Source organism: Anguilla anguilla, chromosome 3, assembly GCF_013347855.1.
Source record: "Anguilla anguilla isolate fAngAng1 chromosome 3, fAngAng1.pri, whole genome shotgun sequence".
NCBI classification, from domain to species: domain Eukaryota; kingdom Metazoa; phylum Chordata; class Actinopteri; order Anguilliformes; family Anguillidae; genus Anguilla; species Anguilla anguilla.
The window spans coordinates 38,511,935-38,528,013 of NC_049203.1; the positions used below are offsets into that span (position 1 = coordinate 38,511,935).

The 16,079-nt window shown below is 40.6% G+C and overlaps 1 protein-coding gene across 8 annotated transcripts in view; it reads left to right on the top strand.

Annotated features, from left to right (window-relative positions):
- Window positions 1–16,079, top strand: part of scn1laa (sodium channel, voltage-gated, type I-like, alpha) — a 62,954-nt gene that overhangs the window by 12,815 nt on the left and 34,060 nt on the right. For 5 of the 8 annotated variants that reach the window (XM_035409283.1, XM_035409282.1, XM_035409288.1 and 2 more), the window contains 8 exons: window positions 4,646–4,965; window positions 6,433–6,551; window positions 7,507–7,596; window positions 7,772–7,900; window positions 9,108–9,199; window positions 10,597–10,857; window positions 12,427–12,490; window positions 13,996–14,137. In XM_035409283.1, coding sequence (XP_035265174.1) covers window positions 4,699–4,965; window positions 6,433–6,551; window positions 7,507–7,596; window positions 7,772–7,900; window positions 9,108–9,199; window positions 10,597–10,857; window positions 12,427–12,490; window positions 13,996–14,137 — 1,164 coding nt within the window. In that variant the 5' untranslated portion in view covers window positions 4,646–4,698. Of the gene's footprint in view, window positions 1–4,645; window positions 4,966–6,432; window positions 6,552–7,506; window positions 7,597–7,771; window positions 7,901–8,907; window positions 9,000–9,107; window positions 9,200–10,596; window positions 10,858–12,426; window positions 12,491–13,995; window positions 14,138–16,079 lie in introns of those variants that run through there. The other 3 variants (XM_035409285.1, XM_035409289.1, XM_035409290.1) reach the window with 2 other exon arrangements.

Here is a 16,079-nt window from a genome sequence, read left to right on the forward strand (position 1 = left end):
AAAAAAAAACAAACGTGGGTTTCTCCCCAGCCAATCAGACTGAATTGACCTCCGAGACCGGCCTTTCAAACAGAAACAGTGCTATTTACAGTCTGTGATTTGGTCAGACATTTCACTTCGGATGCTTCAAACTGTCGACATGGTTTCAAGCTCAGGAGTTTCACGTGCACTCGGTAGCGATGCCGCTACAAAATGTCGGAAGCCAAAAAAGACAACGCATGAAAGTATGAGGCGTAAAAACTCTACGCAGAGGGACGAAATAGAAACATTATTACTCCCTAATTTTTGGAGGGATTTCATTCTGAATAATCTGTTCCATTATTCAGAATTCAGTGGCCAGCTATCTCATGTGTCAAAGTCTCCTTCATGACCGCGGCTCCTAGTGCATGCGTGGGAATGACGCCATGCTCTCACAGTGCATGCAGAACGGCCTTTCAGAAGGGCCAGAATGTGCTGCGCATGCCACTTGACGTGAATGGATTGTACAAGGTGAAAAGGAGTCATAATAGGCTACTACCCCTTGTGCATAAAAAGAGAATGTTGACTGTTTCAGTTAGACCCAAGGCCTCTATTCAATCTAAATACAACGCGTATCGTCCTTGACTTTTGAGTAACAACTTGAGCACAGCCTACTTTTTTGGTTAATACGCAGAATACTTTGATGATATCAGTTGTCTCGAAATAAGTGATGCTTTAAAAGAAATATTTAAAAAAAAATTGATTCTCCACTCCAAGCTGAGGAAAGAATGCACTGCAGTTACATTGAATAGAGGCCTAACTGCCTTTCGGGGCTTTTGAAGGACAGAGCCATTGGCTTGTTTGGCTCTGTTTTCAGATGGTGTTTCTCTAAAAATGTTGGCCTCAGTTTGATAGCAGCTCCTGCAATAACAGTAAAGCTGATTATTGAAAAGAATAAAAAGATATTATATATATTATGGGGCACATTTTCAAATGATGCAGTTGATATTTTGTCTCTGATATACACTGTCATTGTACACAAAGCCAGTACGTCCTAAATAGCTAATGTTCATTTCAGAAGTACTGTATGGAGTTTCACATAGGTTTGTTTTTATGAAACTCTGGGATGTAGTTTCATAAAATGCTAATGTTTTTGCTTGTTAAATATAACATATTGACTCTTTAAAATAACCGTTTGTGGAAATGGAATATACTAAAAATATATATAAAACAAATTATTTTATGGAGATATTGAAACACTTCGCATTATACAAGTATTTCAGATTATAGATTGACCAAATATACAAATTATTGTATAATTTCAGATAATGCAATATAATTTCATAATAAATATAAAATCCTGAAATAGGATATATGCATTCAGATAAGCATTTTACTATGAAATATACATATCATTGTATATTTGTAGTTCCACAAATTGAATATATGTGTACATATATTTATAGCTATATTTATATATTCCATTTCCTTAAGAGCCTAATTAAATGGAACTGAGAAATATACATAAGTTTTTTCTTAATCCAACCTGACATGATCAAAACACAAAATCAGAAATGATTGGGAAAATGAAGCTGCTTAGTGGTATCAAGCACAGATTTTTAGTTATTTTCTTGAGTGAAATTTTAAGTTGTGATTATGAATAAATGAGAGTAAAATTCAGGATCCTCGTCGCACAGTTAAACGATGAACAGAGCCATACAGCTGTCCTTTAGAATGACATTACTGCAGTCCCCAGTGAAATGATAGTTACTGATATATGCACAGTATGTAATAATGTACAGTCCGTGCAGTACATTTGTTCATGGTCCATTTGCTCAGTTCATTGGGCATTTTGAAGCTCTGAAATGTATGCGGTGGCTCTTTCTCCTTCCTGCTCTTCGGTGGAAATCGAGCATCGTTCTCCTCTTGCTCTCGTTGCTGGTGAGCCATTGAGATGATTATACAGAAGTGAGGCTGGACTGTCTGTTTGAGCATTCAGATGTGGAGAGGTATCCCTCCTCCTCTGTAATTCCTGTTTGCTGTGGCCCTGGTAATATTGTGCCGCGTCGCGTCAGTGCCTTCTTCATCTGTCTGGAGTATTGCGTCCTCCTCTCTATATCTGTTGGAGGCTCCCAGGCATTTCAGTGGAAGTAGAGGGAGTTCAGAGGGTGGGTAGCTGTTACAGTCAAAGGAGAGGGAAATGACTCACATGCATCATTTATCACTGACCTCATGTCAGTTTTAACGGAATGGAGTATACATGAGGTTAACCCATCACTGATCTCAGATTAATCTGAATGGAAGGAAGGGGGCGCAGACCTAACTCGTCTCTGATCTCAGATCAGTATGACAGAAACAGGGGAGAGACGTGCTTAATTTATGACAGACCTCAGATCATTTTGAAAGGAAGGGAGGATGCATAGTGTACCCCCATCCCTGATTTCAGGTCAGTATGAATGGAAGGAAGGAAGGAGAAAGAGGCTTAGCCCATCACTGACCTCAGATTAGTCTGAATGGATGGGAGACTTAATAATATGATAGTATACTTTGTATAGCACTGTTCATACATGAGAGTAGCATAAGGGCTTTATAGAGATAACTGTGTAAATTGGTCTCTGATCTCAGATCAGCCTGAACTGAAGGGAGGACACACATTGTTAACTGATCTCTGTCATCAGATCAGTCTGTATGAAAGGGAGGGGACGCATGGATCAGTGACCTCGAGTCAGTCTAAATGACCCCTTTCCGCGTATAGTGAAATACGGCAGCTAGGATCCACTTATTCCACTGGGCTGTGTTCCTTTTGCCTCATTAAACTCTGGTCTCTCTGCTCAGCTAGTTATGTGTGCGGCCTGCTGTCTATCTATGGGCCCTGCTCGGGGCTCTCATTGTTTTTAAAGAGCTGCTGCCATTTTACAGTCGACCTGTGACTTGCAAAATAGAGATCTGGGTGTGTTTACTCAGAAGGGTATGCACTTTAACCGGCAGTCCAGCACAAAACAAGACCTAGACAGACACCCATTTTTGGACACAATAAGCTTTTATAAGACAGCCACTGACTTGTGCGCTAATTATGTCTAGCTAAATACTTTCCCTGCTCTCAATGAAATGTTTGCACAAACCGTTTCCAGAAATTGAATTTGTATTGATTTCCATTTACATTATAGATGCGCTAGATGCTACATTATTTCTAAATAATGAAACGAATGGCTGAGGACCAAGATGTTTAAGCCAATAATGGAAATACGGGATTATTGTTGTTATGGAAAGGATTAATGGTGAAAGGGAAATTAAGTAGGGGCACTGAGTCGATTTCATTGAAAAGCTCTCAGGGCACTTTACAAAAATGGATGCGTAAAGACATCTTAGAAGAGGAGCGGAGCCTCCCAAAGTGGCTCAGTCAGTAAAGGCACTCCAAGCCTCATAGCATCACAGTTTCAGATCTGATCAACTACATTCCCACCAGAATGGCCATCCCATTGGTGGTATGGTTGATCACCATTGAGGCATTATTTATAAAATGCTCATTTCCACACCAACTTTGTGATTTATCCAATTTTAACTTAGAAAACAGACCAGCATATGCACAGGTAGTGGCTGAAAAGTCATATTGCAAGAAACCAACATTTTTTCTTGGTTTGCTAAAAACAGATTGAGTGTGTGTACAGTAGTTATTCAGGACAATGCTATGCTATACTAGTTTCAACAAGAGTCAAGTAGTCTGCAAATATAAGGCCTGACATCACACACTCCATCTTAATAGTTATGTCTTACTTACACAAGACTTTATAAATGAGCCATTGCAGTGTAAGGGTGTGGTGAAAGTGTATAATGCATACTATAAAATAAATGGATCAGCACGGTTGGATAACCACAACACAACAATGCTAACCATAACACGATGCAATGATCACACCAATAGAATACCGTAACATGACAAACACAACACGCACAGTGTCAGTGTCAACAACAGCAGTTATTCCAGACTGACTGTTCTGTGCTGTTCTGTATGCAGAAAGTCTGCACTGACTCATAAATATATGATTAACCGTGCATTTTGGCATGTTTACACGTTCTGCCATTGAGCGGTGAAAGCAGCGAACGACTCCTGAATGGGTGGCTATATAAGGCCGCCTAATGGTTATTCACTGGGCATGGAGCTTAAGCTTGTGCATGCATACACAGATAAGTGTGTATACACTACTTTGACAAACACAAGTATTGTGGACTGGATTATGGATTGTGCATTTAAGTGTGCACTGAAATTTAGAATTAAATTTGATCAATGAGCCCCTGGGTGTGTACAGGCTATCGCTTTGAGAGGTGAGAGGAGTGCTTCTCTTTCAGTCAGAGCTTTTGGGGATTGTTGTGTGGAAAACATGTCACTGGCTTGTCGGCAAATGTGCTGGAGGATTGCTGGTTCTCAGTTGCAGGCCTGTTATATCAGAGATGTGGCTCAACTTTGTGTTTCTGTTCAATCAGCTGTAGGCTCTAGGGATGCCTACTGCATGTACAATGTCAACTACAGCACGGGCTATATTTTCCCAGAAAATATTGCATTCATCATGTGGTTTACAAAACGTCATTAGTTTTCCATACTTGGTAGAGTCAGTGCCTCAGTAGCCTTGTCCTTGGTCGTGTCTGAACTGCTAGCTAGTCTCATTCGCCCCCCCCCTGTCTGTTTCAGCCTTTTCTTGTGCAGGAGGCTAACAGTACATTCTGAAGGTGCAGGATGAAAAGATGGCACAACTGCTTGTACCGCCAGGACCAGACAGCTTCATCCCGTTTTGTCGCGAGTCTCTCGTCGCTATCGAGAAGCGGATCGCCGAGGAGAATGCCAAGAGGCCCAAGGGGGAGCGGCGCAATGACGACGACGACGAGAACGGGCCCAAGCCCAACAGCGACCTCGAGGCCGGGAAGTCGCTGCCGTTCATTTACGGGGACATTCCTAAAGGCATGGTCTCCACGCCCTTGGAGGATCTGGACCCATTTTACAGCAATCAGAAAGTGAGTCCGTCTGGTCCTCGGGAAGAGGCCGGCTTTGGATACAGTGAAGCCAGGAGTGACAGTTTGCTGGAATGTGCCCAGGGCCTTTTTTTATTGGATATGAGTATTATCATTCACCAGATGTTACAGATGCAGTATTGCACCCTAATGCTTGGTCTGTTTTTTTTTTTTTTAGATAGATATGAGGATTGGACCTGGATTCAGAATCAATATTCGTTTCTGAATATTTGCACAAACAATTGAAAATGGAAGGCTAGCTAAACATGTTCTCTCAGCTAAAGCACTTTATAACACTTAATTCAAATCAAGGCTTTAAAGTGAGAAGCAGAAGCAGTGTTCAATTTAGATGGAGATCTGAGCAACAGAAGCTTTCCATTGTTGATGGTGTGTTTTAGACTGACAGGCCCTGACATCTGCATTACTTTTTTTCAGTATAGATATGACAGGCCTTTATCATGTTATGGGAAAGCGTACTGTCTGCCCTTTGTGCAGAAGGAGATTCCATTTGCGGGGCCCATTGATAGATGCGTTTGTTGTTCGCCTCCATGTTCTTTGTTTACCTGCATTGGCGTAGGTGCCGAAGCACACTGTCATACTCTGTCAAAAGTGACAGTAAAGCAAGGGTCGGCTGTTTGCTTGGTGCCAGCATCGCCATCACGGGAGAAGTTTATCACCACTGCTCAGAATGTGTATAGCCTTTTGCTTTTATTCAACACAAGCAGTGAAACCAAGCACCGAGCAAACACCTGCACTGAAGTTCCAGCATGAATCTGGTCATCTCAGTGAGCGGAAGGTTCACAATCGCTCACTTTGACCCCGTTCCTGTTGGCCTGAGCTCCCTTTTCCCTCTTTCATGGTGACAGGACCCTTACGAAAAAATCACATGTGAAATTTGCCTTTTCTCATGTGAAAAATCGCAATTTCACATGTGAATTTTAAAATATTCACATTTGAAAAAAAAATGTCACATGTGAACTGGACATCTTCATGTATGATTGGCTTTTTTCGCATTGGAAATGTGAAAACAAAACGTGACATGAAATCACACAAAGTTCCACATTTTCATATGTGGCTGACTTTTTCAAATGTGAAAACAAAACATGTGACTTGAAATAGCATAGGTTACCTTCTCCCACTCTCATCTCATTAATGGGATTAATGTTATAGTTCACATGTGTACTCTTCGCGTGTTGGGTGTTCACAAGTGGTTTTTGGACTCATGGTTTTTGAACATGTGTTTTTTTGGTAAGGGGACAGGCTTCACACTGGGGAAACAAACTGGAATACAAACTGCCTTTCTGTTTTCAGATAGCGTGTCCACATTTCTAAAGCAAGCACACTGAGTGCTTATTCAAATGTTTAGGCAGTGCATGAACAGTGTCTTGTGGTTGATTGTTACATGTGATTTCATGCCAAAAACCTTTCTCCCCCAACTCTCTCCCTTCTCTCTCTCTCTCTCTCTCTTAGACCTTTATAGTATTGAACCGAGGGAAGGCAATCTTCCGCTTTAACGCCACTCCTGCCTTGTACATCTTAAGTCCCTTCAACCCTCTTAGGAGAATATCAATTAAAATTTTGGTACATGCATATCCTTTTCCCATCAGTAACAATGAAAAATGGATGGTTTTAAAAGGTTTCTTCCAAGAAAACAATCTGGGAAAAAGTGTTGGGCTGGACATCAATCAGCAATGTACCCTTCCATGTTTGTACTTCTTGGATTAAACCATCAAATGCAAATGCACAGTTAATTGAACCATGAGAGATATGCTGCTAATCTCATTTTCTTTCCACACTAGGATAAACGTTTATTAGATCTTTAATAACCAAGGTATTTTAGGGTTTGCTGCTTGTTGAAAAGTTTATGTTAAAGTTTATGTATTGGCAGACTTCTGGCATTAGGGTTAGGGTTAGGGTTATCTCTGACAGTAAGCTATGTTTTTAGGTGATCGGGGCTTTTTAAGTGATTAAGGGACTTGAAAACTATTTGTAATTTGTGGTGCAGCTGTTGCTATCCTCTCTCTCTTTTTGCCAAAAATGCAGCTGTACAATTTTAGTTGTATTTCGTCTACAAGTACACTCTAAGGTACCTTTCACTGCAACTTTATGAAACAGTTTATTTTAATTTTAGCTAATGCGTTATCTGTACAGGATATAGAAGGCGTGCACTCATTTTATTTTATGCCATGGCTATTGTGAAAATGTGCCTGGCTTACAAATAATTGCCAGAAATTTGGGATAATCTTAATGGTTTGTCCATAAATTCAATCACCATTCTTTTGGTATGTGCCTTGAGCATTTAAACGCACGTTTCTATGTAAGTTCACTGTCAAATGCTTGTTTGGGTACATTTGAAGAGTGCAGACATTGGTACCCTTCAAGGTCTGTTTAATTTCCTGTGGATAAAAGTTCAGAATTAATAGCAGTTTGTATGAATGTCCGGTGTTTTCTGATAACCCGTGTCTTCAGTATTGAGCTTTTAGTGACATTTGAATTGCTATGAAGAACAGTCTGAATCTTGGTTTCCTTGACAGTTCTCTCCACATTGTTCAGCATGCTAATCATGTGCACTATCTTGACCAACTGTGCGTTTATGACCTTGAGTAACCCTCCAGAATGGACGAAGAATGTAGAGTAAGTAACCATCTTTGTTGATCTATCATCGTGCATATTTGGAGATGTCTCTGGTTATGGATCTGGAACATAAAAGAGATGAATGCTATAGTTGAAAGGCTTACAGGCACTTAAATATTTACCATTTTACTTTTACTAAGTAATATGTTTAACATGTGTCTCTTCTTTTGAACAGGTACACATTCACTGGAATATACACTTTCGAATCTCTTATAAAAATTCTTGCAAGGGGCTTCTGTGTAGGGAAGTTTACCTTCCTAAGAGACCCCTGGAACTGGCTGGATTTCAGTGTTATTGTCATGGCGTAAGTATTGACTAGCATTTAGTTGCATGCAATTAATAATTTGTTCATTACTAGTGGGATTTCTGTATCATTGGCCAGAGCTGAACTAATGATTAATGCTAGTAACAATAAATGCTATTTACCACAGCTACCATTGCCACTGCTGTTGTATTGCAGTTACTAAAAACATAGGATTTACTTTATCGGCTCATTGTAATGAACTCAAAAATCCATATTGCTGTAACCGGAATGATACAAATTTAAATCAGTCAGGAGACGTATTCTGTTTGGGCCTTAATGGTGATTACATGGAACAGTTTTGTCTGTGTAACAGCTGATATGCATCTGCATGTCAGTAAATCATCAGGCCAAAATCAGGTGAGAGTTTCATCTCTAGTGGAAATGTTGATGCTAAGGATGAGATGTTTGGCTGATCCTCTGTGTCAACATTTAGTTCTTATGAGAGAATACATTATGTCCTGCTGTCACATGGCTGAAATGACATCACAGTTTTAGCATTTCAGGGATATAGACTTGGCACAAATTTGCTACATCTGATTAAATAATTGTGACTATTTTTAGCTATTGTTTCTTAGATCAGCGTGTATGTGCACCTTTAAAAATTTTACAGTGAGGGAAGGATATGAATGTATGCATTTATGAAGATACGTGGCATGCTTTAATAATTACAATTCTGTGTTGTTTAAATACATTTTTCTCTTGCTTTTGTCATGTGGATATACATTTATTTTAGGTTGTGTAGAAAAATGAACTCAAAGATGAAATAAGCTCTTATTTCACATATAGTATGTGAGGATCCGTAGGCGTTTTAGTCAAAGCCTAACTTTGGCTCGTGGCTTTATATGTTGAATTACATTATTAAACATGACACTTGCATGCCCTGTGTCGCGGCACACGTGACTGTGTAAGAGCTCATGTTTAACCAGACAAGGAACCCCTGGTCATGTGTGTGTGTGTGTATTCCCTGAGTACTCAGCCCTGTGGTAACTGTGAATTTAATCCTGCAGGTATGTAACAGAGTTTGTAAACCTAGGCAATGTATCAGCTCTGCGCACCTTCAGGGTGCTGAGAGCTTTGAAAACTATTTCAGTAATCCCAGGTAAGGAATGCCTGCTGCGAGGTGTTAGCCAGCCCCCTGTGTGACGTTTCCTGCGACTGCTCTTCGGTGTCTTGTCATGGCGTCTGTGTGTGACCTCCCCTATTACAGATATGTGACAGAGTTTGTGGACCTGGGCAATGTCTCTGCACTGAGAACATTCAGGGTTCTCCGAGCCTTGAAAACTATATCTGTCATCCCAGGTGAGAGCCAGGTTAAAGGTCAAAGGGCAGTGACGGTCACTCCATCCGAGTTTAAGGGTCACGTCACCTTATACTTTTCTTTAGGCCTGATCGTTTGCCTCTCATTACTGCAAAGCAGCCAGTAAAAGCAGGAATCTGAAGCCGGTCCACTTAGATGGAGAGGATTCCTTGCTTTTGGATTTGGTTTTTTTTTTCTTCCTTTTTTCTTTTCTGGTGTTCTTTTTTTAGAACAGCTTTGGGATCTGAGTAGATTTGTTTTGCATGAGACATTGCAGAATCCAGCCTTTGTGGTCACGTTTGTGGTGGCGGTCCAGTTATCCTTCAGTTCCTTTGCTAAGTTTGTGTGCTTGTTCGTGTGTCCCCTGGCCTGGGGTCTGCCTTCATTACACCTCCTGTGTCTAATGAAGACAGGCTGTGGTGTTTGTCCAGTGGGGGTGTATCATGTGACCGATCACATGATACACGCTCACAGGCACTGCATGTTTTCATTTCACTTAAAACAATCTTTTCTGCTCCAAGCAATAATGGGCTCTTATAACACATGGCACCAGTTCAGAATTAGTCAAAAGCACACAGTAAAAGTGTCTCCTGAATAGATGATTTCCCACCATGCATCAATGGTGGTTTCTAGTGTAGATTTAAGGCAATGCAGTATATTTCAGCAGGAAAAAAGGTCCCTCATACAATTTAATGCTCCAAAGTGAAATTTATGGCTGCATGAAAAAGATGCTTTGACCAGGCAGTCATTTGTCATACAACCCACAAATTTCATTTGGAAGCTTGAAACTTGGTGGTTGTTTTTACTTCTGCAATATGTTGTGAAATTGACCTCTTTCTCAGCGCTAATGTTCGCATATGTGCACTATATTCTTTAATATAATGCACAGTAAGGAACAACTAATTGTTTATCTGTCCAAAAAAGTAAATTCTCAGGGACTTGTCTAGTTGAACTGGTGAAGTTTCATTAAATAGAGGTTCAGAGAGAGTGTACATTTTAAGCTTGGCTGGAGCACAAACAAGTGTGTTATAAACATTTGACTTGAGTATTTGTTTGGAGTACACATCAGAAAAGATGATTCGCTTGTTATGGCTCATATGTTAATTGTGTGGAAAAAAGAATGTGATTCATATACAAATCATGTCCTTTATCCAGTAAATTGAGGTCTCCTTGCTGAAGGCCTCTGTGTTCACAATTAAATGAGCACCAGCTTTTTACAAATTGTTTTTACTGCATTTATTTTAAGTACATGAATCAAACACATTGGCTTTCGGATAATCGTCAGCAGACATTTCCATGCCATTTTGACATTATTCAGGAATGTTCCTTACCTTCTCAGTTTTCCATACATCTCAAGACTCTTCTGGAGGTAATATGTGGGTTCTGGTGTCTCTTTCAGGCCTGAAGACCATTGTGGGTGCCCTGATCCAGTCGGTGAAGAAACTCTCGGATGTTATGATCCTCACCGTCTTTTGTCTAAGTGTCTTTGCACTAATAGGGCTGCAACTCTTTATGGGTAATTTAAGACAAAAATGCATAAGACTGCCAATTGAAAATGCCACCTCAGACCAAGGAGATTTGAACAGGACGTTGGACCTAAATGTGACCGATTTCAATTTAACGAGCACGTTCAACTGGACCGAGTACTCCAACAATCCCGGTAAGTGCTTGTTTTTCCCCAGTCACTTAAAGGTTAACGAGGGCCACGCTCAGTAGCCTGGGAGACTGTGAGTCACACCTCTCCTCCTCATGAGCAGAACACGAAATGACAGAAATTGCCTGAGAGGTGCGTGCGACGGGAGCCCTGGTGAAGAACGAGCGAGCGCGGCGGATAATCGCGATGTGGCCCATCTGTCTGCGATACAAGTGGCGCGTTTAGCACTAGAGTGGGCATTGAGTCACTGCTTTTGTGCAGGACAAATTGGACACGGACGGGCATGACACATGGAGGCCAGGCAGGCCCTGGGCACCCAGAGAGAGAGAGAGTGGCCTAGTCACCACTTAGAGTCAGCGACACTGGATGCCGAAAGGCTCTGGGCATTCTTTGAGAGAGCGAGTGAGCAAGAGAGAAAGCTCATCCTTTCATATGGAGAAAAGTAAATGGTGAAGGGGGAATACCAGACCCAGAGAAATGGGTCTTTTTCTTTCTGAGTGAAGACTAGTCAGCATTTTGAATGGGTGAAATGGATACAGAGATTGGGTTTTCTTTGGGAGAGAGACTAGAGGTCTAGTCATGTTTTTGAAAAAGTGAAAATGGAAGTAGAGAGACCAAGGTTGTCTTAGGCTGTTTGCCTGTTTTTACTCCCAGTTCGTATGCTAATGTCCACACCAGAGTTCAGCTAATTGTTACAGTACATTGTATAATTTTCATTTAGTCAGGTCGGTTTCACATTGAAAGATTCAAGCGTACCGATTTTCTAATAAAGCGATTAGTGTGTACGCAAGGGTTTGATGATTGGTCAGAAATTTGGTGGGGATTGCAGTTTTCAGGCATTAATTCGCCTAATATTAGAGGAAAAATGATGTACCGAATGATGTACTCTGGGACTTGGGACTGTCGTATTTTGCCAACGTGCTGCTATGAATACATTGCGAAGAAGAAGGCGAGCTCTGATGTTGCCTACATTCAGAATCGTGACTCCAGATTTGCTCCAAGTGTGATCAGTCTGCTTAATGTCCTCTGTTTATTGGTCATGATATGCACTAAAAGCCAACAAGGGGCAGGCACTACTGTAATTCTGTTGCGCTAATCAATTAAATTAAATTAATTTTTAATGTGGCATTGTTCGCCGGTTTTGTTGAATTCCCTCTCGCTCAACTTCTGACACAATATCATAAATGTATCTGTAATTTTATGGGTTTTCTCCAACTGCTTCCTTCTGTAATTGTCAGCCCATATTTCTTGAAGACACTTGATCTCTGCTTTGCCCCAAGTAAGCCCACGCGGCTCATTGCTCCAGTTTGTCACACATAAAATGGAGCTTTGTATGTTTACAGATCGTTTACAATGTTCACCTTACCCACAGCTCACAGCCTACGCTCGTAAATTGTCCAGATAACATTTTTGGTTTAAGACCACACACACAAACACACACACACACACATAAACGTAGGCCTACTGCACTGCTTCAGGACTGCAAAGCCACTTCTCCGATGAAAAATGTTTGTGAGAACACAATAATATGTCTAGTGTTAATTTCTGGCTTTTCTTGTTGTCTTGCATATATAGAGAACCATTATTTCTTACCAAATCGAAGAGATGCTCTGCTTTGTGGGAATGGCAGTGATGCTGGGTAAGACTTTCTTTTAGTCTGTCATTTTTGTTTTTTATACTATTAAATATGTATATGAGAAAACAGAATTTAAAAAATGTTTATCAATTTAACCCTCCTATTATGTTCAGATTAACTAACAACTTTTATGTTTGGGGTCAGTTTGACCCCAGCAATATAAACCCACAGAAAATAATTGTAACTGAAAGTGTTACCCAAGTTTCTCTATAGTAGTTTTCCATTTTTGGAAGTGAACATGTCAGTTCTTGGTGGTTGAGAGATGACAGGGGGGTTTCTTGGGGGTTGAGAGATGACAGGAGGGTTTATTGGTGGTTGAGAGGCGACAGGAAGGTTTCTTGGGGGTTGAGAGATGACAGGAGGGTTTCTTGGTGGTTGAGAGGCGACAGGAAGGTTTCTTGGCGGTTGAGAGATGACAGGAGGGGTTCTTGGTGGTTGAGAGATGACAGGACGGTTTATTGGTGGTTGAGAAACAACAGGAGGGTCAGAATGTGGTATCTCAAAGGCTTCATTCTCATCAGAGGAGGAGGATGCCACATAATCAGGGTCCTCCTCAACATTATCCTCAGTCTCAGACATAGCCTCATCTAAATCACTTTCACCCTCCAAGATCTGTAACAGAACCTCAGTGGCAGAAAATATATGCCTCTGTCTGGTGGTCATTTTCAAAATCTTTAGTTGAGGCACAAATGCAAAGAGAAATGGTTTAGAGGGCTGTGTGTGCAGCCCTTATTATAAGTTTGCCCCCGCCCCCATGTTGCAAGAATTATCAGAGATCTCGTGGTAACTATGTTTCCTCCTCACACACACACACACACATGCTCTCTCTTTCTCTCTCTCTCTCTCTCTCTCACACACACACACACACACACACTAATTAATGTGAAAGTGCTCTCAGCCAACACAACAAAAATAAGATCAAAATGATGGTTTTATATAACAATAGAGCTTGGGGTCAGAATGACCCCAACAACACACGATGCGTACAACATGTGTAGAGGACATTGAAAATAATTTTTTCATTTAATTTCATGTTTGCCATGTTTTCCCCATATAGTTAGGAAAAGTCATGAAATATCTAGCTGAAAAAAGTATGGTAACCATATTTTTAGAGACAGTAAACATTGAATGGGGTCAACTTGGCCCCAAGCATAATAGGAGGGTTAAGTATAGCTGCAATGGCAGCGTGTTCACTTTCTGTTAGAATTTTGTTGGTGTGAACTGAAGTAGTCCAAAGTTGAAAGTAAGTTTGATTCTGTGCAGAATCGGTTTGTGACAGCTATATTGTGAACATATTTCTGAATGTGAGACTGGTTTGGGCCCTGTTTAGAATCAGGTTTTTCAAGATAGTTGTGAATTAATTTATTTAAGTGGGAGTGAGAACACAGAGTCCTGTGTGGAATCTGGTTTTGAGAGAGTTGTGACATAATGTATTTCAGAATGATTCTATGAGAAATCTATGCTTAGCGCCGGTCTTTTGAAAGTCGCTGTGCCCGGATATGTTGCAGGCAGTGCCCAGAGGGATACCTTTGCATCAAAGCAGGCCGTAACCCGGACTACGGATACACAAGCTTTGATACGTTTGGCTGGGCCTTCCTGTCTCTCTTCAGACTGATGACTCAGGACTACTGGGAGAACCTCTACCAACAGGTCTGCGTCTGACACTTTTCTCAATCTGAAAATGATATTGAAATATGAATGTCATTTTCACATTAAGTTGCATGCGTTGTGAAGCAGAGGTGTTTTTTTTTTCATTCCAGATGAACAACTTTGAGGCAGTGGGCAGTGTTGCTTTTTTGTTTTGTTTTCTGAGCTGCGCTTATTCACTGGGCTTTGATAGTTTGATCAGGGATGTCCAACGTGTGCCTTTTCCGCACTTCTTCTACCATGGAACATAAAAGAGGCTTCACGCGTGGCGATCTCTTACATGTGAATTGTGCCGTGTGGCGGCTTCTCGTTACAGCAATTTCCCTGACTATTGTCCATTAGCTCTTCAAACAAACTGCTATTGGGAGGCAGGCGCATTATGCTCAAATAACAATGGCTTAACGTGGTTTCGCAAAGCGAAGCGCGTTTGAACAAACTACAGAGCAAGTGGATTGTTTTCTCTCGAGTAGAGAACATCACGACACTCCAGTCAAAACCAAAATCAAACAGGCCATTGCAGATCAGATTTGCGATATGACATCAGTGGATGATGTGAGTGGAGTACACAGGTGCATGCCATTTTTTGTTACTGTCTGAATACAATTTTCTCTAGAATCGAATTGAACTGAATTTTAAGTAGGGGATAAATGTAACAGTTTTTGGATTTTGCTCCTTTGCTCTCAAAATATTTAGCCTAACACTATGAAATTTTACTTCAAACAGCTTTGACATGCTAGTGGTCTTTACCTGGTATTATATTTATGGAAAATGACAATAATTATTTGGCAATGAACACACATTCAGTAGGTTGGACTTGGTAAGACATTGAGGGCCAGATTTTTTAAAAAGGACTGCAATTCCTAATAAAAGAAATCCCTATGTACTTGCAGTGTTTACATCAGATTTACTGAATGGTTGCAAAGGGTCAAAATGGCTGTGATGAAACATAGCCAAAGAGGGGTTTGAATCTCCTCAGAAAGGATGGAGGCACATGTAAAATATGCAGAAGCTGATCACGAAGACCCCAAACCTCCACCCTCTGTCATACAAATGCACAAGGAAGTGCAACACTGGGAAATAAATTCACCCCCTCAGCCCCACCCCTTTGCATGTGGATTTTAAGAACTCGTGAAAGCAGGCATTAATTTGCTGAACACTGAGATAGCCTAGCGCACATTCTAAAAAAAGTATGTTAATAAGGAGTTCTCTCTCCAAAGCATGGCAGCAGTCATCAGAGCCAGAAAAAGACACAGAGGACAAAGCAAAAATAGGATACGTCAGGAGAGGGTCTTTCACCCAAGAATTACCCTCTTTAGTTTAACTGAACAGCAAATAGTGAAGCGATATACACAAGTTGCACAGCTACACAATAACTTAATTGCTGGAGACTATAGAAGAAGAACTTAGGCAAGCACACATAGATCAATTTGTATGCCAGTTACAGTGAAGTTTCTCTCAACCTAATATCTCCTTGTGTCCAGATATTTTTTAAATTGCAGTAATTTCAGCTTATGTACGTTTCTGTCCACTTTGTCTTAGTTGTTGGTCTATATTAATTGCTACTAGTCAATTATAACTTATTTTAAGAAGTAATATGAAAATGATATTTGCTTCATTGAAAGTACTTCTACTGACCAATCTGTTTTCAGCTAGCAGTTAGTGTAAAAACACAGTATTGAATTCAAACAATTGTCTAGTTATACGTGTATGTCCTGTTTTACCTTCAAAGGCTTTGTGGCCTTCTCCCATCAAAAGTTCAGCCATGTCTATTCTTTCAACCCCGATTCACATTTTGCAGGGATTGTTCCACTTGTTCAAACATTGTTCATATTCCTCTCTTGGACCACGGCCTGTGTCTTTTGGCCACATTGTGTAGTAGGAAATTATTTTATTTAGTGTGACACTAAGCATTATATATATATTTATTTTGTTTTGTTTAATGAAT